The 25019-nt window shown below is 46.5% G+C and overlaps 2 protein-coding genes across 2 annotated transcripts in view; both read left to right on the top strand.

The window, feature by feature from the left end:
- LOC149465039 (uncharacterized) overlaps positions 1 to 20628 on the top strand; it is a 61637-nt gene extending 41009 nt beyond the window's left edge. Inside the window, exon 17 of the mRNA XM_089673788.1 lies at positions 19079 to 20628. Within this exon, the coding sequence (XP_089529914.1) occupies positions 19079 to 19840 (762 nt within the window). The 3' untranslated portion in view covers positions 19841 to 20628. The remainder of the gene's footprint in view (positions 1 to 19078) is intronic.
- On the top strand, positions 6909 to 16243 carry LOC149465040 (oocyte zinc finger protein XlCOF8.4-like). Its single transcript, XM_089673732.1, has 4 exons — positions 6909 to 6967; positions 15075 to 15183; positions 15531 to 15665; positions 15798 to 16243. Exons 2-4 carry the CDS (start codon positions 15100 to 15102, stop codon positions 16047 to 16049), a joined length of 471 nt encoding a protein of 156 aa, XP_089529858.1. The 5' UTR covers positions 6909 to 6967; positions 15075 to 15099; the 3' UTR covers positions 16050 to 16243.
- Positions 20629 to 25019: the final 4391 nt, after the last annotated feature.

Here is a 25019-nt window from a genome sequence, read left to right as displayed (position 1 = left end):
GACTCAGTTGCATATCTGGGTCTCTCCTACACTCATGCCAGGGTGGAGTCCCTCAAGAGATGGTTGTGGTCAGCTCAGTGGATTGCTGTAGGAAAGTCCTGGATTCTTTCTTAGATACACAGAATATAACTGGACCAGGGGCGGACTGACCATTTGGAAACTCGGGCACTGCCCGAGGGCCCGGGGTCAGTAGGGGGCCTCATGAGATGCCCCTGGTACCTTTTTCATAGGCTTTTTTGAGTTTGGGCAAGGACACAGGGCCCCCATATTCCCCTATTGCCCGGGGGCCCCATGAGTTGTCAGTCCGCCCCTGAACTGGACATAAGATTTATAGGTAAAGTTGATCCAGGGAATATCCAATTGCCTCTTGGGGGATCAGGAAGCAATTTTTTTCCCCTGCAGGAGCAAATTGGCATTGCTTTGCTGGGGTTTTTTTTTTGCCTTCCTCTATATCAACTGTGGGTGTAGGATTATAACTTTTTTTCTTTAATAGTTGAACTGGATGGACTTTTGTCTTTTTTCAGCCAGACTAAATATGGAACTATGAGTAGCTTATACAGATAGACATTACACCTTTAGGTGCTAGGTATTTGTAGGTAGTAATGTCCAGGTTAGCAGCCTTTATATCAGAGCAATATAAGGACCCAGGAGGCACAGGGTGGTTGGGGATAGCAGGGGAGAAAGAGTATGTTATGTGGCGGGGACAGGGGCGGACTGATCATTTGGAAACTAGGACACTGCCCGAGGGCCCGGGGTCAGTAGGGGGCCCCATGAGATGCCCCTGGTACCTTATTCATAGGCTTTTTTGAGTTTGGGGAAGGACACAGGGGCCCCATGATCCCCTATTGCCCGGGGTCCCCATGAGTTGTCAGTCCGCCCCTGGTCGGGGAAGCCCACCCCTAACATCCATGTGACAAGATACCACCCGGCCCAAACAGGTAGTATATATACTCAATCCCACAGAGTGGCACACATCTATCCCAGGTTGCCCATTGATGAGCCTAATCAAGCAAGGGTCTTAGGGGGGCAAGAGACATCAGAGGACCTGAAGGGGAGAGGTAATAAGATATATGGAGAAATGCATGACCCAACAGTCTCCTGGACCTCTGGAGTAGTATATTCCAGCTCTAATCAAAGATAGAGTGGGCGGTTGGTACCATGTACGGATATCATGCATGTTGGAGGTTTCAGTCTAGGGAAGTAAAGCCTAAAGCAGGGGAGTCAAACTGGCGGCCCTCCAGCTGTTGCGAAACTACAACTCCCATCATGCCTCTGCCTTTGGGAGTCATTGCTTGTCAATCTTGCAATGTCTCATGGGACTTGTAGTTTGGCAACAGCTGAAGGGCAGCCAGTTTGACACCCGTGGCCTAGAGGATCATACACCAATACTATACTGACAAGCAGTGAAGTGAAATGCACTCCATGTATCCAGAAGTCCACTTTTTGGTGTGGTCCATAGAGAAAGGAAAGCCAGAGGGGGGGAAAGGGTGGAGAATATGAAACAAACGGGTATACTTTGACAATAGATGGGTGCAGCGCTAAAACATGGTATGCAACATTAGTGTGTATATAAATAAAAATCTAAAAAATTAAAATGCAATAAACATATATATATATAAATTCCTTAATAAACATAAAGTGCAAGATGTAATATCACCATATGGTGACTATAGTGAAAAATGTCCCAAATAGTACTGCAAACGTGGGGATCCTGTAAGATCACAATCCGCATGTATGGGTACCTGATCAGGGGGTGACAAATGATGTGTCTACATAAGTAAAGTGCGTACTCACCAGAAGCGCGCTTAAAACACGTATATGAGATTACTCCTGTCACATCAGGTAATAATCAGGTTATTTAGCCCCCCTACAGCATCCAGACGTCAAGCCACCGCAGGTGGCCATCCTGAATATATGGTCAGTGTCCTTATTTTTCTACTATTTTGTACACCTGTCTTATATGGAATAAAGTTATCCCTATACAGTATCACACTATGTGGTGTCCCTTATTGGGCTCTCCCTGTGAGTGCCATCATTCACAGAGCCTGCTTTAGAGGTGACCTCAGGCGATGATACATATCAAGGGACCCAGAGAACCTTATACAGATGTGACCAGACGGTGTATAGGAACCAGGCCTGACCTTGGGAGCAGATGACCTAATTATTATCTGATGAGACAGGAGTAATCTCATACGCGTGTTTTAAGCGCGCTTCTGGTGAGTGCGCACTTTACTTATTTAGACACATCATCTGTCACCCCCGGATCAGATACCCATACACGCAGATTGTGATCTCACAGGATCCCCACATTTGGGACATTTTTCACTATAGTCACCATATGGTGATATTACATCTTGCACTTTATGTTTATTAAGGAATTTTTATATATATACAGTTGTGTTCAAAATAATAGCAGTCAGACATCACTGACTTGATCAATCACTGTTTTTGGTAGAAATGATATTTCTACTTGGCAAATAATTTACTAGCAGGTGTAGTAGAGTAATAGAAATCCAACAGACCCAACAGTCATGACATGCATGCTGCTGATTCTGTGTAATTGAATCACTAATTGAAAGGGGCATGTTCAAAATGATAGCAGTGTGGAGTTCTATTAGTGAGGTCATTCATTCTTTGAAAAACAGGTGGCAATTATTGCCCTTATTTAAGGGAGGAAGGCAGCAAATGTTGTACATGCTGGTTACAGTGCATTTCTCTCTGAAATTCTGAGGAAAATGGGTCGTTCCAGACATTGTTCAGAAGAACAGCGTACCTTGATTAAAAAGTTAATTGGAGAGGGGAAAACATATAAAGAAGTGCAGAAAGTGATAGGCTGCTCAGATAAAATGATTGCAAATGCTTTAAAATGGCAACCAAAACCTGAAAGATGTGGAAGAAAGCGAAAAACTACCATTGGAATGGATAGAAGAATAGCCAAAATGGCAAGGACTCAGCCAACAATCAGCTCCAGGAAGATGAAAGAAGGTGTAAAGTTACCTGTGAGTACTGTTACAATTAGAAGACGCCTATGTGAAGCCAAGCTACCTGCAAGAAGCCCCCGCAAAGTCCCACTGTTGAAAAAAAGACGTGCTGAAGAGGTTACAATTTGCCAAAGAGCACATTGACTGGCCTAAAGAGAAATGGCGCAACATTTTGTGGACTGATGAAAGTAAGATTGTTCTTTTTGAGTCTAGTGGCCGGAGACAGTTTGTCAGACGAGCCCCAAACACTGACATCAAGCCACAGTACACTGTGAAGACCGTGAAGCATGGTGGTGTAAGCATCATGATATGGGGATGTTTCTCATACTACGGTGTTGGGCCTATTTATCACATACCAGGGATCATGGATCAGTTTGAATACATCAGAATACTTGAAGAGGTCATGCTGCCTTATGCTGAAGAGGAAATGCCCTTGAAATGGGTGTTCCAACAAGACAACGACCCCAAACACACCAGTAAACGGGCAACATCTTGGTTCCAGACCAACAAGATTGGCGTTATGGAGTGGCCAGCCCAATCCCCGGATCTTAATCCAATAGACAACTTGTGGGGTGACATCAAAAATGCAGTTTCTGAGGCAAAACCAAGAAATAGAGAAGAACTGTGGAATGTAGTCCAATCATCCTGGGCTGGAATACCTGTTCACAGGTGCCAGAAGTTGGTTGACTCCATGCAACACAGATGTACAGCAGTTCTCAGAAACAGTGCTTATATAACTAAATATTCATTAAGGGATTCAAAGGAAAGCAAAATCTTCAAACATTTTTCAGTTTATATAGTGAATGTTTGAGTTTGTAAAGAAGAATACAAACACTGCTATTTTTTTGAACAGTCTAATATTCACTTTTCTTCAATATTTTTCTGAGGAACAACACACATTTTATCTATTTTTCTTCATGTTTTGATTTGGAATAGAATGTGTAATGTTCCCAATGCATTTGTGTGTATGGAAATAAAAGCTATTAGAATGATTTTCAGCTTTATTCACTTTTTTCAACACACTGCTATTATTTTGAACACAACTGTATATGTTTATTGCGTTTTAATTTTTTATAATTTTATTCATATACACACTAATGTTGCATACCATGTTTTAGCACTGCACCCATCTATTGTCATTTATCTTGGAAGGTTTTATTGGTTACCTTTTTGGTGTTCTAGCGGCTGTCTTTTTTAGGTAGTGCTCGCTTGATATTTTCTTCTATATAGCCCGTCTGTAAGGAGGTGCAGCATGGTGCAGCGGCAGTAAATACAGAGTCCAGTTGCAGGAACAGAACCTTTAGTAAAGTCAACGTTCAACCTTACAAACAGCCCGGAGGGATGGAACCCGACCGGGAAAAAACACGGGTTGTAGCAACAAGGTGGAACGGAGCAGGCCTTGGACATGCTGACAGCGTCTGTCTCAAAGCGCAGAATGTGGCCTGGCTGGTCTGCACCCAAATGGGAGGATTTCAGAGAGGTTGGCATGTCTCTACTCATCTGGAACCCTTCCCTACCACTGTTCACTTTCCCTGACAGATGGGTGGCCTATCCCTAAGCTACCCACTGGCAATATGCACGTCAAGCCCAGATTCCTGGGTTTTAAGTAGACTCTGCCTTACCCAAAATGGCTGCCAAAGTCACATGGATTTGCAGTATCCAACCGGATAGTTTCCCTAGGGACCCAGGAAACCACAGAGTGACTTGATCCTCTTGACTTCCTCTACCTCTGCCATGCCGCTGTGGTTAAACGCTACCAGCCATGCAGAAAACCGACTGCAGCTGTCTGCACTCCAAACCATCCAGGAGCCTCTCCCAACCAGGGAAAGTCAGCGGGAGCCTCGGATGAGGCAAGCATCGGAGGTAGTGAATGCATATTGTGGTTGCCAAAGAGGTCCATGCAGACACTTCAGAAAACTTCTCATTTCTGCAGCACTCAAATTTCACTAAATATAAAGTCCTTATTAAAGTCCCAAAATGTTCTACAAGTTATTTATTACAAAAATTTAAATGGAGGTGACACTGACTCTTGTATTATGAGGGGGGGTGGGGGGGTGACAATGACCCCTATGTTATGAAGGGGGTGACACTGACTCCTGTATTATGGGTGGTGACACTGACCCTTGTATTATGAAAGGGGAGGGGTGACACTGATTCATGTATTATAGGGGGGTGACAATGACCCTATATTATGAAGGGGGTGACAATGACTCCTGTATTATGGGAGGTGACAATGACCCCTGTATTATGGGGGGGTGACACTGAATCCTGTATTATGGGGGGGTGACAATGACCCCTCTATAATGAAGGAGCTTGACACTGACCACTGTATTATAGGGGGTGACACTGACTCCTGTATTATGGGGGGTGACACTGACCCTTGTATTATGGGGGGGGGGTGACACTGACTCCTGTATTATGGGGGATGACACTGACTCCTGTATTATGGAGGGGGTGACACTGACCCCTGTATTATGGGAGGTGACACTGACCCCTGTATTATGGGGGGGTGACACTGAATCCTGTATTATGGGGGGGTGACACTGACTCTTGTATTATGGGGGGGTGACACTGACCACTGTATTATATGGGGTGACACTGACCCCTGTATTATGGGGGGTGACACTGACTCCTGTGTTATGGGGGATGACACTGACTCCTGTATTATGGAGGGGGGACACTGACCACTGTATTATGGGGGATGACACTGACCCCTCTATTATGGGGGGTGTCACTGACTCCTGTATTATGGAGGGGGTGACACTGACCACTGTATTATGGGGGATGACACTGACCCCTCTATTATGGGGGGTGACACTGACCCCTGTATTATGGAGGGTGACACTGACCCCTGTATTATGGGGGGGTGACACTGACCCCTGTATTATGAAGGGGGTGACATTGACCCCTGTATTATGGGGGGTGACACTGACTCCTGTGTTATGGGGGGTGACACTGACTCCTGTATTATGGAGGGGGTGACACTGACCACTGTATTATGGGGGGTGACACTGACCCCTGTATTATGGAGGGTGACACTGACCCCTGTATTATGGGGGGTGACACTGACCCCTGTATTATGGGGGGGCCACTGACCCCTGTATTATGAAGGGGGTGACACTGACCCCTGTATTATGGGGGGTGACACAGACTCCTGTATTATGGGGGATGACACTAACTCCTGTACTATGGGGGGGGGTGACACTGACCCCTGTACTATGGGAGGTGACACTGACTCCTGTATTATGGAGGGGGTGACACTGACCCCTGTATTATGGTGGGTGACACTGACCCCTGTATTATGGGGGGTGCCACTGACCCCTGTATTATGGAGGTGACACTGACCCGTATTATAGGGGTGACACTGACCCCTGTATTAAGGAGGTGACACTGACCCCTGTACTATGGGGGGTGACACTGAACCCTGTATTATGGGGGGAGGTTACACTGACCCCTGTATTATGGGGGGTGACACTGACTCCTGTATTATGTTCAGGTTTGGCGTGCAGAAAAGGTGGCAATCCTCCATTCATCCGAGCACCCAAACAGCCGCAGCTTGGCTCCTCTCTAGTACAGACTGGATGGGGTGGAATACATTGCAGTGCGACACATCGAAGTTCTATTCTTGAACCTGCGTAGGAAGGAGTATGGACTTCGAAGTAAAGAGCTGCAAACTGTAATGTTTCCACAATTTATTTCCCTCCCCCCCCCCCTGGTGGGAGTGGAGGTGACCCCTCTATGAGGACATACATTCCATCCACACCCAGCACATGGCCGGGGTCACACTACCAGACGGTTCTCAAGGGCTGCAGTTCCTCTGAGCTCCACAAGGTGGCAATGTCACTTATAGCGAGACAGAAAGTCTCTATGGAAAACTGACAGGAAGTGATGTCAGGAACAGACAGGAAGTGATGTGCAGAACACAAAGGAAGTTCCATGTGGGAGGAATAGGAGGGAAGACATTGTTGGGACTGGCAGCAGAGGAGGTAATGAGGTTTTTTTGGGTCATATCGCCCACCGCTGCCTGTCGTTGGGAATGGTCATGCTTGGTAACGTCCTTGCTCCTTCTATGTGTTTCTTTCCAGGCTGAGTGTGACATAAATGTAAGATTCAGGTAGCTGAGATGTGATCAGTAGAAATATGTAATTGTAGATCTCGTGTCATTCCGTGTTATTACAGATCTGTGTTCAGAGACATATGTTCACCAATCAGCATCTGAAAGGACAGAGCAGCTTCTAGGCTCCAGGTGACACCGAGGTGCCAATGGGACATTGTCACCTATGTAGCCAGAGTTTGACACCTTCTTGGAATCTAAAAGAAGAGCTCTAGCCATTTCGGCTTTGGAAAGCTACAGGAGACCAAGAGTGGGTTCCGATGTGTCTGCCAGCTCTGATTTATATCCACAGATCAGAGGAATATATTTCATCTCTCATAAAAGATACAATATTAGTTGCAGAGAGATGAAAATACTTCCTTCGGATTGGACACACTGTAGGCTCCACCTACATTTAAAACTGTATTTGTAGCCTCTGTAGAATCCCAGAGAAACGTAGAAAACGGTTATATGGCGCCTGATTGCAAAAGCTGAACAGTGATTGGTACTGTTGCGCTCAGACTGATGTGCTGGTGTTTTAAATTTTGTCACTGACTCAGCGATCCAAACTGTTTCTGGCCCATCCAATGGTGAATGGGCCAGAAATGGTTTGGATCGCTGAGTCAGTGACAGATTGGGCACTGAAGACGTTTGTTTATTTTATTTATTTCAGGTACTTAGGCAGCACAGTGGCTAAATGGTTAGCACTTGCGCCTGGCAGTATTCGGGTTGTAGGTTCGATTCCCAGCCACGGCACCACCTGCCTGGAGTTTGCATGTTCTCCCTGTGCCTGCGTGGGTTTCCTCCGGGTACTCCGGTTTCCTCCCACACTCCGGTTTCCTCCCACACTCCAAAGACATGCTGGTAGGTGAATTGGATCCTGTCTAAATTGTCCCTAGTATGTGTATGTATGAATGTAAGTTAGGGACCTTAGATTGTACGCCCCTTGAGGGTTAGGGACTGATGGGAATGTACAATATATATGTAAAGTGCTGTGTAAATGGATGGCGCTATACAAGTACCTGAAATAAATAAACCAGGATGCAGGCCAGGTGCGGACGCAGGAGCGTGGGTGCAGTGGCAGGTAGATATGGCGGTAGCCAGGATACAGACCAGGTGTGGATGCAGGAATGTGGATGCAATGGCAGGTGGGTATGGCGGCAACCAGGATACAGACCAGGTAGGTATGGCGGCAACCAGGACACAGACCAGGTAGGTATGGCGGCAACCAGGATACAGACCAGGTGTGGATGCAGGAGCGTAGGTGCAGCAGTGTCAGACAAGCCGGGTCAGGATCAATTGGGCAGATCAGGTACAAGGGAGCAGGCAAGCGGATAGTCAGGGATAAGCCGGGTCGGTGCAGGCGGAGTTCTTTCTTAGTCAAGGTCAGATCAGATACAGGGAACAATCAGGTTATGGAGTGCAGGACGTTGTAGACCAGAAGGCATAGGCTAAACTGAGTTGGTGGTTTAAATAGCTCACCTTGCAGTGACGTGCACGTAACCACACACTCCCGCGCACTCGCACCGCCGCGGCTGACAGGGATTCGGCGCTGGCACATAGATACGCGTCGGCGAGGGAGTGATCCCTGACACCGGGGTTTTAGCTTGTAGAATAGCTGGAGGAATCCTAGAAGGGTGTGCCAATTGCTAGACTGCTCCCCAACCCTTAGAGTGCACCAGATTGTATATAAGATTTGTATGTGCCTGTGTGTGGTCAGCCAGCTGGATTGGAGTGTCCCTCTAGTGGGGGCTGTGAAAGTGTATCACAGCCAGTCTTATATTCTCAAAGTCCCCCTCATTCCTTCTTTACCCCAAGTCACGGATGGACCATGCCTCGGTTAGCTAGGTGCCGTGGGTGTGCGGGTTTGGATCCGTGACAGATTGGCGGCAGCGTGCGGGATCTGCTTAGTACATTAGTGCAAGGTTTATTCATGTAACCCATGTACTAAAGGTTGGAAGCTTGGTAGAAGTGACTGACCTACAGAAGCTCACTCAGTGCATAATTTTTGTTTTGTAGAAGACATACTTGGCTATTTGCTCCTCTCCCCCCTTCTTTGTTTTTCTTTTCTATCTCTTATTTGGGCAAAAACGTGAAGATGGTAACCCTGGAAGATGAGTTAATACGCTGGTACTTGAGACAATCTGACGAGGCTCTGATTGACCTCTGTGATCTAAAGGACATCAATACAGTTGGCAAGACGAGGTACCAGCTCCTTGGTACTCTGATAGAGATGGATTTAGAACAACGCACCATGTCGGTGAAACCCTCCAACTGTGCCACTCCAGATGACTTCGTGAATCGGTGTGACTCTGTTCTCAACCCCTCTTTGCACAGGAAATCAGAGGATCTTTGTCTGGGAACAAACCTACAGCTTTTGGAAGTGATTACCCCAAGTTGCAGTTTCAGCTTATTTCCAGGTTAGTACAACCTGAAGAAGAGCACCAACAGCGGAACTGAGAGAAGGCACAAACCCATGAGGGCCCAAATCCAGCAGGGGAATGCATCGTTACCTCCATCTGCATCAAGAAGTACAAGAGCCAGACCTACATTTATGGAGACCTGGAAGTGTTTTATCTGTAATCTAGTGGGACGTTACTCACTCCCCTGTCCAAAGATGAGGATACCTAGCCTACCAGCGAGTGTGGAAAATGTACACCCTACTGTGTTTCTTGGAGAAACTGTAGGAGGCCGAGTGGATAACCAGTGCACATTGGGAATTCTGGGAAGGGTCTGGGGGTGAAGGACTGTGTATCAGGTCCTGGCCCTAGAAGCTCTCTGAAGTCAAGGCCTGGGAAAGAACTTAAAACCACAAGAGACTCTGAAACTGATAATGCTATATGTGATGCTAAATGTAATGACATGTGCAAAGCAGACCTTCCCTCCTCTGCAGTGGTGACTCGTGGTGCCCACCAGTTGGCCCCGGACCAGTCATTGCCCACTGCTACAGAGGAACTATCTGTGGAAGGGCCCAATCTAGCTGGGTTGGACCCTTGTGAACCTGGCCCAGAGGGCCTGAGGTCTCCTCAGACTGTTGTCCACCTGGCACCTGTGGCAGATAGTTTTGAGTCCCCTGAGGCTGTAAAAATTGATTGCAGCCCAGAGGATCTCAGGGGTCTGGCTGAAGGACTTGCAGCAGTGAATGGCAGGATGAGGGTGTATGGGCAAAATTAATTTTGGCTTTGTACCCATATGTAAAGAAACAGAATGTTCTTCTGAAGTTCCCGGTGAACAGCCACATTGTGTTTCAGTAAGTCTTGGTAAAGTCCAGTATTGTGTGCCTCTATCCCCTTGTGAGATGAAGTTTTCTTTTGTCTGCTCCTCTGTCACCACAGATACCAGTAATGCCATTTTGGATCTTGGACTGTGGAGCACAAAGGAGGGACCAGAGGGTGAGGGTTTAAATCTGACTCTACTCCCTCAGCAGCTGTGGCTGACAGCATTGAGTTTCTAGAGGCTGATACATTTGATGCCAGCCCAGAGGGACTCAGGTGTGCCGACAGACGCTCTGCTGAGGACGGGGTAGAAGTGTGTGACGTGGGTCAGAGGACAACCCCTAGTGAAATCCTTCTCCTGTAACTTTCCCCTCTGTCACCACAGTCGCGGGTGCTGCCAGTGCAGACTCATTTCTGTGTGTTGCAGACGGAAGTCTACAGGATGTTGGGGCAAATTCAGCCAAATCAGTGTCTTCCACCTCAGCAGCTGCAGCTGATATCACTGAGTACTTCCAGGCTGATAGGTTTGATGTTGGCCCAGAGGAGCTCAGGTGTTGTGCTGACAGATGTTCTGCTGAGGACAGAGTAGAAGAGTGTGGCACGGGTCAGAGGATGACCCCTGGTGGAATAAAGTCTTCTGTGGATTTATCCTTTGTCACAGCTATGAGTATCATGATTGAGAATTCATTGCTGTGCACAGCAGAAGAAGGACCACAGGATGATGGGGGAACACTGACCCTATCTAAATCTGCTTTCTCAGAGACTGCGGCTAAGACTGCATTCTTGTAGGCTGATAGGTTTGATATCAGCCCAGGAGAACTCAGGGGTTGTGCTGACTAGTCTCTGGCTGAAGCAGAAAGAGCAGAAGTGGGAGACAGGTCGTAGGGTAGAGGTTCTGGTATCCAAGCCATGGAACCAAGTCAGGACCACCCAGGAACGACTTTATGCCAGGCTCAAACATCTGGGTGGGGTAACTAATAGAGAACCACCAGATGACCATGGCCAGTGGCTGAAAATGATGACAGCACACAATAACAAGTTTTCCTGTACCCTTCCAGTAGGTAGTTGGTGGCCAGTGGATAAAGTGCATCAGCAGGGCGATTTCATATTCCCAACTTTGTGGGAAGAGTTTGGGGATGGCCCCTTCCTGTTCCAACATGACTGCGCACCAGTGCACAAAGCAAGGTCCATAGAGACATGGAGGAGCCAGTTTGGGGTGGAGGAACTTGTCTGACCTGCACAGAGTACTGACCTCAACCCCATAGAACACTTTTGTGATGAATTAGAGCGGAGACTGCGAGCCAGGCCTCCTCCCCCGACATCAGTGCCTGACCTGACAAATGTGCTTCTGGAAGAATGGTCCAACCTTCCCATAGCCCCCCCCTTTAAACCTTGTGGACGGCCTTCCCAGAAGAGTTGAAGCTATTATAGCTGCAAAGGGTGGGGCCAACTCGATATTGAACCCTACGAACTAAGACTGGGGGGCCATTAAAGGTCATGTACGTGGAAAGGCCGGCCGACCAATACTTGGGGCAATATAGTGTATATATTGTGCAATCTTGATACACATAATACCATATAAATAGTGGTGGAAATCTCTGATCCATTCCAAAATGTGTTGTGCTAATATCCAGCTTATAAAGTCCTTTTAAGTTGGATTTTAGTACAACACATTTTGGAATGGATTGGAGGTTTCCACCACTATTATAGTATACCTTGACCCTGAAAGTCTGTGGTCCCCAGCTGTGGAATTAATCCACCTGTATCGAGACACTCTTGAGGTACTAAGTGCAACGGACTACATACAGGTACTGTCTGATCACTTTGAGCCCCATACTATGATCACAGATGGTTGCTGTCTACCATACGTCCTAATAGAAAGAAGGGGAAGATGTTTCCATTTTTCGTACAGCTCTCCTTGTCATGTTTAGTGTGTCACACTGCTATACCTGCTTCTGCAGTGGACTCTATGAGGACCAATCGGTTAGTAAGAGGCTTCCTACCTCGTCATCCTCAAAGTGATGTTATCTGACGAAGTTCCTTCTCTCCGTGAGTTAATGAAGTTAGTGAAGAAACGGGAGGCTGACATTCAGTTTTGTACTCCTAAGAATGTGAAGTGTTTCAAAAGAGGATCACTGTTGTATCTCCAACCAAAAAAATCTTCGGTCTTCGGTTGCTCAGTCAGTTGCTTCACAGATGGGGAGGAATTTTCGAAGGTGTTTCAAGTATGGTCACGTTGGCCATTCTGCAAATTAGGACTTTGGGGGAGCAGTACTAAGTATGGCATTCAAAGTACAAAAGTGAAGCAGCAGAAGTGGACATTTCAGGACAAAGCCAAGAGGACCACTCATAGGCTAAGTCTGTTGTCAAAGTCCCTGTCCATGGGCATGCAACCCTAGGTCTGTCTGACACAAGTTCTTAAATTAATTTTATTCTACCAAACATATTTGAGCAGCATATTTCTTCATTCTACTGGGAGAACAGAATTCTGGGGCCTTAAGTCATATCTTGTTGGTGGAAGCTTGCAAATACTTATGACCATTTTGGATTTATAAAACAAGAGTGTTCTTCCTATGGAGGTCATGGCTCAGGTGAATCCTGCACAGTCCACTGGACACCAATTGTACAGCAGTAGATAGTGCTTTCCATAAGTGTCTTGAAGGAGGTCAGATTGTTTCTTCTGATTGAGGTGATATCCCTCCTGAACTTCAAGCAATCTCTGTGATGTCCTCTCTGTTAGCTGTTGACATGGAGTGGTCTATCACATTGGTGAGGACCCAGTGGAAATTCCACCAGGGCAGGCGAAAGGGCTGAGAGCAGCCTCCAGTATTGCCCTTGAGCTGCTTGAGGATGGAAGTTACGTCTTCATGGAAACGTCTGTAGAGTTGATCAAGGAAGGGTGAATGGTGATTCCTAAGAGAGAGGACTGGAGAGCCTGAGTGGAATTATCTACAGTTGTAACTGTGAAAAATTGCTCTCCCCCTCCTGTCATAATTGGTCATCACCAATATAGTTGTCACTTAGATGTTCAGGATTGGCTTCTATTACCAAAAACATTGACTGGGAAAATCTCCCTGGTCCTGGGGTTGGAGGTGTGTGTGCTATGGCTGCAATAGTTGAAGATCAAGTGTCCTTTTCTGAAATGCGGCTGACAGACTCCTTTAGGCGGTGGACCAGAAGCTGTTGCTGGACATGTTTGCCTTGGGGTTGTTTGAGAATTTCTCCACAGCGGATGATCAGGAGTCAAAGGCTGAACTCCTGATTGAATACCTGTGCTCTTAATATTACAGGCTTATTTATGTACATCACTTCCCGTCTGTGTGGTTGGGTTAGAAACCCTACAAAACGGAAGTAGAGAGAGGGTTTTGAGACCTCATGTCCTGCTAGGAAGGAGCTGCTAGCAATGCAGACCAGAAGCAGGGATTATTAAGCAAGTGTTATGATTAGATTACTATTGTGACCCACATCGTCTGGGTGTGTATATATTTAAAGACTGGTGTCAGAAGTGTATCTGTCCCCTTGTTGTTATTTCACATGCACACTATACCAGGTAGTTCAGTCTGTGAGCCAGTGTGTGTGTGTAGTGGTCACCTTGCTGCATGTTAGGTGGTGAACCTGTTTATTGCAACAGCATGTCTATGCAAGTGCTGTTATTCTAGTCAACCCTGCTCCTTCTGGTCTGGGGTTCTATTTAGCTAGTTTTAGCTCAAGGCTCAGAAACCAGCATAAGCTAGAGCCAGGTTAGTCATCCGATGGCCACTTAGGTAGTTCGAGGTCTGGTTGCATGACAGATTAGGCGCTACTAGGGGCTAAGTGCAAAGTAGATAGGCCGACTTTGAGTTCTAGTTTTGCTGGTGAGAAGCTACATTCTAGGCTGGTTGGGCAATGGCTGTTGGATCTCCCCATCATTACTGATCTTGTCTTCAGGTTTGACTCCAAGACAGATACAACATTACAATCATCCTCAGGGTCCCCTGCAACATTCATCTAGAGGGTTCTCTATTAATAATTATATATACCCAGGTATATGTGCACAATTCCACCAGCACTCCTATCGGGCCCTTTGCGGATAATACCTGTCTGCGCATTGGATGTATGTTCTTTTATTAATCTATTTTTTTTTTTTCTGTATAAAGCTTGTTCTATTCCTATACTGCTGTGCCTCTATATAATGAAGGTTAATGTTAACTGTTGGGTGTAGTAGTTCTTCTGCTTCCAATTACTTTGATTAGATCACTAGTTAACGTGCCATGAAGGGAAACCCCTCTGTTTATAGAGGCCCTGTCCTGGGTGGAGACCCTGTCCTGGGTGGAGACCCTGTCCTGGGTGGAGGCCCTGTCCTGGGTGGAGGCCCTGTCCTGGGTGGAGGCCCTGTCCTGGGTGGAGGCCCTGTCCTGGGTGGAGACCCTGTCCTGAGAGAAGGCCCTGTCCTGGGTGGTGGCCCTGCGAACTTTGTCAGGTAATGTTCTCTCATTTACCTACAGGTCTAGCTCAATAACCTGTTTGGGGAGGGCCATTTCTCTTAACCCCCCCCCTTCTCAAAAGAGGGCTACACCTCCCAAAATAGAGCTCCAGTGCCTGCTGAAGTTTTTCAGAAACCAACATGACTGGGGATTGTAGATCTGGTCCTCTGCAAAGCTTTGTGGTTCCTCCCGCTGATCAGTACAGGGAAAAACATAGGAAACCCTAAACTGGATGTCCCTCATATTACCCCCCCCCCCCATCCTAATATTGTACAACCAGTACAGTCCGGATCATTCTCTGTTATCAATTATTGGTCTACAGGAAACCTGTATAGATCACATGACCAATGAAGATGGAGGAGGACCGGAGTCACATGACTGAGAGGATACTAAACCTCACCCTGGAGATCATCTACCTGCTGACCGGAAAGGTGAGGAGGATTCTGGGAGCTCACATGATATCACTCTCATCTCTATCAATAAACCACAGACCTGACCGGAGAGGTGAGGAGGATTCTGGGAGGTCACATGACATCATTCTCATCTCCTGTTAATAAAACACAGACCTGACCGGAGAGGTGAGGAGGATTCTGGGAGGTCACATGACATCATTCTCATCTCTATTAATAAAATACAGACCTGACCGGAGAGGTGAGGAGGATTCTGGGAGGTCACATGACATCACTCTCATCTCTATTAATAAAATACAGACCTGACCGGAGAGGTGAGGAGGATTCTGGGAGTCTAACATGATGTTCCTATTGGTTCCCCAATACAGAGATTTCCTCTTCTGAAGTCAGGTGATCATATGACCATCACAGTGCCTCCATGTGACTCCCTAAACCCTGAGAGACACAACATGGAGAAGATTCTAGAAGTCACCAAGAAGATGATGGAGCTGCTGACAGGAGAGGTGAGCGGTGCCAGGAATTCTGGGACATTCTCCAGTAACAGACAAGGGATGTGTCTGGATGGTGACTGTATCATTGTGTGTGTCGGGATCTGTGCATTGTTACCATTGATGTCATTTTTATTATATATTCAGAGTGGAAACCTGAGAGATTCCAAAGCTGATGTTAAAGAAGAGATAACAGAGGATGAGGATGGGGCGATGAAGGAGTCAGAGTCTTCAAAGGGACACAAATGTCTGTACCAGGACAACATGGTGCAGTCATCCAGCTACAGGAACCCACCAGATGGCTCCAGTAAGAGAAACCCTCCAGAGAGATGTCCCCGTCCTCCGTATTCCACACAAGAAGATCACACCATCCCTCACCATCATCAGGTAGATGATTGACAAGTAATATGATTTATGCACATGCTTTTTGCTACAATGAATGTTTTATTATCTATTCAGAGTGGAAACCTCGGGGATTATAATATTGTTGTTAAAGAAGAGTTTACAGAGGATGATGAGGAGTATGGAATGATGGGGGAGCTTTCTGGAGGACACAAGGACCCCGTGATGAAGTCCTCCCCTACAGAGATCAGCACAGGTGAGCCATAGTCCATTCTTCTAGGTTGGGTGTCACTCCTAGTTCCAGTAACACAGGTATGATGACACAGATTGAGCCTTTCTTAGGTTGGTTCCTCTTCTTCTTCCAGCAGAACTATAGCTAAATGTTACCATAAAACTTTATGAACTTGGACGAGAAGTAAGGAGTAATGATCAGTGACCTGGCCTGTGTTCAGTTAGAAGGAATATACATTTTCACATCTTAAAATCTGCAAACCCCATTAAAGTCTGGGAGCTTTTTCAAAGCCAATTTGCAAGCAGCTGGCCTTACTACATCACTTGTTGCTAGGGAGAAGGCAGCTGCCTGTATCCTAGCAACCAGTGGTACTGTGTTGCCACCTGTGTGCTAGCAACCAGTGGTACTGTGTGGCCACCTGTGTCCTACGAAGCAGTGATGCTGGAGGGTCTGCACAGCATTAGTGGTAGCTAGGATGCATGTGGCATCACTGGTTGCTAGGATGCAGGCGGCTGCATGGCATTATTGGTTGCTAGGAGATACGTGGCCACCAGGCATCACTGGTTGCTAGGATGCAGGCGGCTGCATGGCATTATTGGTTGCTAGGAGATACGTGGCCACCAGGCGTCACTGGTTGCTAGGATGCAGGCGGCTGCATGGCATCATTGGTTGCTAGGAGATACATGGCCACCATGTGTCACTGGTTGCTAGGATGCAGGCGGCCGCATGGCATCATTGGTTGCTAGGAGATGTACGTGGCCACCAGGCGTCACTGGTTGCTAGGATGCAGGCGGCTGCATGGCATCATTGGTTGCTAGGAGATACGTGGCCACCAGGCGTCACTGGTTGCTAGGATGCAGGCGGCTGCATGGCATCATTGGTTGCTAGGAGATACGTGGCCACCAGGGTACTAGCAACTAACAAGTGTTAACATGTAATTTTAGAAGTGGTAGTGATACTGCCAATTATATAAATTATGTTTGGTGCCGGTAGTCAGAAATTCGTTAGGTGACTCAACTGGCCAATTGGTTCACCCATTTGGTCAAATGAGAACTCGGGATTGGGTCCAAATCATGGTCGACCTGAAACACTTCCTTTTTCAGAAGATAACACTGCTGCAAGCTCCCTCCAGTGCTGCCTGTCACCAGAAGTCTAAGTCCACGGTCACTCCTTGATAAAAGGGTTTGTACACCCTGTAGACCAGAATTGTGGGAGAGGCCTCAACACCTAGAGGACTCCGCTGTCTACCAACAATTGACTTTAGAGCAAGTTTTCATAAAATCTAAAATATTAGTTGCAGAGAGATGAAAATAATTCCTTCTCAAGATACACATTTTTGGATACGTGCCGATCTAAAATGTTGTGGGTTGGGCATAGAGAACCCTTGGGAGATCCACGAAAATGCTGCATGGAGCCTGCTTGGGACAGCCATTAGGCGATCAGAATGATGCATTGGTGTCGGAAATCCTATCCCCGACCCAGCCATCAGGACCGTTCATGAACCATTCAACCCAGGCCTCTTCAGAAGGCAGGTTTCATCTTCAGGGCTGAGGATGGAAAACATTCAGGGTTGATTGGCCAAGGGTTAGAGTCCAGCCCACATCTTTTCCATAGCTTATCAAAATTGAGGAACATGAGATATGGATGGTGTGATTTACATAAACAAGGTGGTTAACACCAGGATTCTAGCTTGTAGGACTCCCTCGCCCCTGTACCCACGGAACCCCGTCCATGACATTCTTCTCTATCAGAGATCACATGACCCAGTGCCTAGGCTTGTTGTGTAAAGAGCATGCCCCTCCCAGCCCCCATTGGTTCCTGTTGGTTTAGGGTGAAGATCTGATGAACATGAAAGTTGAGGGTGAAGTAGAAGAGACGTATGTGAGGGATGATCAGCAATATACGGAGGAGGCTGGAATGAGGAGGACATTCATAGAGGAGGACACTCCTACAGAGATCAGCACAGGTGACCAGAATATATTCTTCTCTTATCTCTGCTCTGTTACAGCCCCTCCCCCAACCCCCATTGGTTCCTATACTTCATGTCTATCAGAGATCACATGACCCAGTGCCTAGACTTGTGGTTGTGTAAAGAGAATACCCCCTCCCAGCCCCCATTGGTTCCTTCTCCTCTGACAAGGCTGTCATGAGGATTGAGGAGGACATTCAAAGAGGAGGACACTCCTACAGAGATCAGCACAGGTGATGTTCTTCAAGTCTTAACTTGCATCTTCTTGTCTATCAGAGGTCACATGATCCAGTGCCTAGGCTTGTGGTTGTGTGAAGAGCATGCCAGCCCCCATTGGTTCCTGCTCCTCTTACAAGGCGGTGTAAATGTAGAAGTGATCTGGCAGGACCAAAGTACCTTTTGACTGAAGAGGGGAGGAGTCCCAGTTGGTTGGGACATCCACAGAGAACATCCTATCTCCCTGATCCAGATGGAATCTTGATGGAAGTGAACTAACCCTCTCCTATCTATTGATGATGTTTTTTAATTTTTCCAGGACCCGCCATGGAGAAACCCTCAAAGGATCGTCCTACTTTGTGGAAAATGGAAGATGAGGACATCACACGAGATTGTGCAGCAGAGAAGAGGTCTGGTGGGCTTCACAGTGCGGAAAGACCATTGAATCCCTCTGACTCCGAGCAACCTCGTACTGTGAGGGATGCTGCCAGAATTCAGGAGCAGAAGAAATTTTCCTGTCCTGAGTGTGGGAAAAATTTTACCCCCGATCTAATTCTTTCTATATATCGGAGCTTTCACGACAGCGAGAAGTCTAATTTCTGTTCTGAGTGCGGGAGAGGTTTTCTGTGTAAATCAGAGCTTGTTATGCACTACAAATCTCACACCGAGCAGAAGCCATTTTTCTGCACCGAGTGCGGGAAACGTTTTTCTCAGAAGTCCTATCTTTCAGCACACCAGAAACTGCACATGGGCGAGAAGCCATATTCCTGCCCCGAGTGTGGGAAATGTTTTGTATGGAAATCGGAACTTCTTATACATCACAGAACCCACACGGGGGAGAAGCCGTATTCTTGCCCTGAGTGCGGGAAACGTTTTACACAGAGGGCCCATCTTTCTAGCCATCAGAGATTGCACAGGGGCGAGAAGCCGTATTCCTGCCCTGATTGCGGGAAATGTTTCCCACGAAAATCAAACCTTGTTGTACATCAAAGATCTCACACGGGGGAGAAACCGTTTTCCTGCCCTGACTGTGGCAAATCTTTTTCACAGAAGGCCAACTTTGCTAGACATCAGATATTGCACACGGGCGAGAAGCCGTTTTCCTGCCCTATGTGCGAGAAATGTTTTCCGCGGAAATTAGACCTTGTTATACACGAAAGAACTCACACAGGTGAGAAGCCGTATGCCTGCCCAGAGTGCGGGAAGTGTTATAAGCAGAAATCAGACCTTGTTAAACATCAAAGATCTCACACAGGGGAGAAACCTTATTCCTGCCCTGAGTGCGGGAAAGGTTTTGGTCGGAAATCTGACCTTGCTATACATCAGAGATCTCACACGGGGGAAAAGCCATTTTCCTGCCCCAAGTGCGGGAAATGTTTTTCACAGAAGTCTTATCTTACGCAACATCTGAAAACCCACACGACCACCTAGGTGTATTCGTGTCCTGAATGCGGGAAATGTCTTTTCTATAGATGATATGTTGCCGTACATCAGAGATCTCACACTTGGAAGAAGCACACCTTGATATACACCTCAGAAAACACGTGGCTGAGCGCTCCTCTGATCTTTATCATGGAAGAAACACTAAAGAATTCAACGTTGTGTCTGACCTCCCCTGACCTTCAGCAGAAGCTTCCATGGAGGACCTCATGGTGAGAGAGAAGGAGGCGAGAGGCACTGCTGGTTGGGTCCCTCTAGCATTGTAGTCTGATCTCCCCTGGCCTTCAGCAGAAGCTTCCATGGAGGACATCAGGGTGAGAGAGAAGGAGGGGGGGGGGGGTAGCCATAGCCTGTTTTCCCCTGATCCTCAAAAGACGCCCTCGTGATTACGGAACACACCTGGTTTCTGTTCAGCCAAACATACCAAAAGTTGGGCTCTTCAATCCAAACCCCAATGAAGTCAGTCAGGAGCCAAGCCAACGTTCTCAATTTTTAAGGAATTGGCAAAAAAAGTGCATGTGGACCGGGCACTGCCAAAGGGGGCACGTACCAATGAAAGTTCTAAACATGTTGCTTTGCGTTAAAAATGTTACATTCCTTTGGGGGAAAAAAAAGTTGCTTAGGGGGTCCTTTGAACCTTTGTGTCAAGTGGGGCATCTCTACCATCAGTAATATAACAAAAGTGACATTTACAAAGGAAAAAAAAAGAATAGTTCAGAAATGCTGGGAATGGACTTTCATTGCAGGCTTCCTTTACTTTATAAATCATGCGATGCAGACCCCCCCCCCCCCATACTCCATACCACACCCTCATTGAGGAGGATGCATGTCTGGTATGGGACGTGTTTTGTTGGGTGTGACTGCATTCATTGATTGCCTTAAATATGTGAGAAAGAAGGCGTACCCGTTGCCGAAAATAAAGCAACACTTGGTGGGTGAAAGCGTGATGAATGTTTAGATTGATCCAATGTGTTTCGGGGGAACTGCCTCCTCCTTCAGGGCTGTAACTCTTGGTGAAAGATTACAATCATTTAATTGAAAGCTTGAGAACGTACAGATTGACCCAATGCGTTTCTGGGGAATTGCCTCCTTCCTCAGGGCTGTTCAAAATATTGTAACTCTTGGTGGGAGATTACAAACATTTAATTGAAAGCTTGAGAATGTACAGCTTGTTCCAACGTGTTTCGGGGGAATTGCCTCCTCCTTCTTCAGGGCTGTTCAAAATAATGCAACTCTTGGTGGAAGATTACAATCGTTTTAATTGAAAGCTTGAGAACGTACAGATTCATCTAACGTGTTTTGGGGGAATTGCCTCCTCCTCCTTCAGGACTGTTTAAAATAATGCAACTTTTGGTGGAAGATTACAACCGTTTAATTGAAAGCTTGAAAATGTCCAGATCCAACGCATTTTGGGGGAATTGCCTTCTGCAGGGCTGTTCAAAATAATGCAACTCTTGGTGGGAGATTACAATCGTTTAATTGAAAGCTTGAGAACGTACAGATTGATCCAACGCATTTCAGGGGAACTGCCTCCACCTTCAGGGCTGTGCAAAATAATGCAACTCTTGGTGGGAGATTACAATCATTTTAATTGAAAGCGTAAGAACGTACAGATTGATCCAACGTGTTTCAGGGAAACTGCCTCCCCCTTCTTCAGGGCTGTTGGTATGCGCTAATGGAGATGGATGGCGGTATTGCATGGTTTTGTATGTTACTAGCCAACATTTGCCATCGCAGAGAATCTGGTACTACCATGGAGTCCACCCATCTCCATGAGCACGTGCCAACAGCCCTGAAGAAGGGGGAAGCAGTTCCTCTGTAACAACATGTTGGCTCAGTCTGTACATTCTCGCGCTTTTCAATAAATGATTGTAATCTCCTAGCAACAGTTTTATTATTTTGGACAGCCCTGAAGAAAGGGGGGCAGCTCCCTCCAAAACATGTTGGTTCAATCCGTACGTTCTCAGACGTTTCAATAAACAATTGTAATCTCTCAAGAGTTGCATTATTTTGGACAGCCCTGAAGAAGGGGAAGGCAATTCCCCCGAAACGTGTTGGCTCTATCTGTACATTCTCATGCTTTCACTAAACGACTAATCTCTCATCAAGAGCTGCATTATTTTGGTCAGCCCTGAAGAAGGGGGGGGGGGGACAGTTCCCTCCGAAACATGTTGGCTCAATCTGTATTTTCTCAGGACAGCCCTGAAGAAGGGGAAGGCAATTCCCCCGAAATGTGTTAGTGATAGTTGTTTCTTGAAAGCGTAAGAAGGTACAGATTGAGCCAACACGTTTAGAGGGAATTGCCTTCCCCTTCTTCAGGGCTGTCCTGAGAAAACCCTGAGAACGTACAGATTGAGCCAACATGTTTCGGAGGGAACTGCCCCCCCCCCCCTTCTTCTTCAGGGCTGACCAAAGTAATGCAGCTCTTGATGAGAGATTACAGTCATTTATTGAAAAGCATGAGAATGTACAGATTGAGCCAACACGTTTTCGTGGGAATTGCCTTCCCCTTCTTCAGGAGTCCACCCATCTTCATTAGCACATACCAATAGTTTATTGAAAAGCCTGAGAATGTACAGATTGAGCCAACACATTTCGGGTGGAATTGCCCCCTTCTTCAGGGCTGTCCAAAATAATACAACTCTTGGTGAGAGTTATTTACTGAAAGCTTAAAAAATTTACAGATTGAGCCAAGAGTTGTATTATTTTGGACAGCTCTTAAGAAGGGGGCAGTTCCCTCTGAAACATGTTGGCTCAATCTATACATTCTTAGACTTTTCAGTGAACAATTGTAATTTCTCAAGAGTTGCATTATTTTGGACATCCCTGAAGAAGGGGGGACAGTTCCTTCTGAAACGTGTTGGCTCAATCTGTACGTTCTCAGACTTTTCAATAAACGACTGTAATCTCTCATCAAGAGTTGCATTATCTTGGACAGACTTGAAGAAGGTGAAAGCAATTCCCCCAAAATGTGTTGGCTCAATCTGTACATTCTCATGCTTTTCAATAAACTACTGTAATCTCACCAAGAGCTGCATTATTTTGGTCAGCTCTGAAGAAGAGTGCAGTTCCCTCCGAAACATGTTGGCTCAATCTGTACGTTCTCATGCTTTTCAATAAACTACTGTAATCTCTCATCAAGAGCTGCATTATTTCTGACAGACCTGAAGAAGGGGGGGGGGATACTGTTCCCTCCGAAACATGTTGTCTCAATCTTTATGTTCTCAGGCTTTTGTCAGGGCAGCCATGAAGAAGAGGAAGGCAATTCCATCGAAACGTGTTGGCTCAATCTGTACATTCTTACGCTTTAAATAAACCACTCCCACCAAGAGTTGTATTATTTTGGACAGCCCTGAAGAAGGGGGCAGTTCCCCCCCGAAACGTGGTGGCTCAATCTATACGCTCTCAGGCTTTTCAATAAACGATTGTAATCTCTCATCAAGAGTTGCATTATTATGGACAGCCCTGAAGAAGGGGAAGGCAATCCCCCTGAAACGTGTTGGCTCAATCTGTACATTCTTACGCTTTCACTAAACGACTGTAATCTCACCAAGAGTTGCATTATTTTGGAGACTTAAAGGGCGCAATTCCCCCGAAATGTGTTGGCTCAATCTGTACGTTCTCAGGCTTTTCAATGAATGACTGTAATCTTTCATCAAGTGCTGCATTATTTTGGGCAGCCTTGATGAAGGGCAGTTCCCTCCGAAACATGTTGGCTCAATCTATACGTTCTCAAGAGTTCCATTATTTTAGACACCTGGGAGCTCCTTCCTTCTCATTCAAGCATTGGTTCTACTGAAGCAGCAGTATCTCTGTTGTATCAGTGAGGTAGCAGCCCAAACCTCGTAAGTAAGATCAGCACCACCACTTACCCGCAGAACCACAGCACCACCACTTACCCGCAGAACCACAGCACCACCACTTACCCGCAGAACCACAGCACCACCACTTACCCGCAGAACCACCTAACAACTATCAGTAATCGCCTGAACCAGTCCAGTGCGGTCTTTAGCTCTAATTAAATCATTCAAGATCATTGCGACAGTCACGTTAGAACTGGCAGTAATTATCATCTATACTTCTTTCCAGTACTAATATTTACCGTTTTTATGGATGTTTTTCTTTTGTTTTTGAATTCTGGCTACTATATGTAGAGTTTGCAAAAATGTCTTCTGTATTGGCATGGCCCAGCTTTAGCCTTTACCGCTACGTTGGGGGTTGATCCATATCTTGTACATCTCACTAGTATTGGTATATTTTGGAATTTTACTAATAAAGGTTGTTCAGTAACGGTCTATACATGGTAATGGTTTTTGTTTCGCAAAAGATTGATTGGGGTTGTTTTTAGAAATTTCTGCGACCAGCATGAAACACATCGAGAGTTCGGTATTGACAGTAAAGCTTGCCTCGTAGACATCAGTGGGTTACGATGACCGTAGAAAAGATGAAAACATGAAGGTATTAAACCCCTGGGGCTCCGTGAGCAAAACAAGGTAAGGCCACTAAATATGGCGGCGGGTGTGCTCCTTATTGATTAAAATGCAAAAAAGAAGGGGGGTGGGGTGCTCTGATGACTATAGTAGGAATGTAAAAGTGGTGCGGGGGTAGAGGGGTAAAGTTGGGTGTAGGTGGAGGGGGAAATTCCAGGAGTAGAGAGAATAGTTGGAAAGGGAAATTGCCCGGGGACAGAAGAGAGAGAGAAAAAGGGACGGGGGGCCAGTCAGGAGTGACCATCCCAACTGGGCCTGGGCCTGGTGCTAATCCAATCAAAAAACGAGCAGCAGGGTTGACTATACCGAGAGTAAGGTATGATCTGTGTTTAGGGCAGGGGTGGGCAACTGTGGCCCTCCAGCTGTTGTAGAACTACAAGTCCCATGAGGCATTGAAAAACTGACAGTTACAAGCATGACTCCCAAAGGCAGAGGCATGATGGGACTTGTAGTTCACCAACAGCTGGAGGGCCACAGTTGCCCACCCCTGGTTTAGGGGATCGTTGTAAGCTATCCGTGGATCCCAAACTTTAAAAAATTTGGAGTGAGAGCCCTCCAGGATGGAAGTGAGTTTCTCATAGACCTATGGTGCCCATAAGCCTTTGGAGACGTTCAAAAAGGGTTGACGCCAGGTCCTGGCTATCATCTCCTAGTTGCAGGAACGCAAATCCCACCATCTT

Source organism: Staurois parvus, unplaced genomic scaffold (genome assembly GCF_062004578.1).
Source record: "Staurois parvus isolate SC_StPar_1 unplaced genomic scaffold, SC_StPar_1.0 ptg000144l, whole genome shotgun sequence".
Taxonomy (NCBI): domain Eukaryota; kingdom Metazoa; phylum Chordata; class Amphibia; order Anura; family Ranidae; genus Staurois; species Staurois parvus.
Note: the sequence above shows the minus strand (reverse complement) of the source record. Positions and strands in the feature narration are given on the sequence as shown.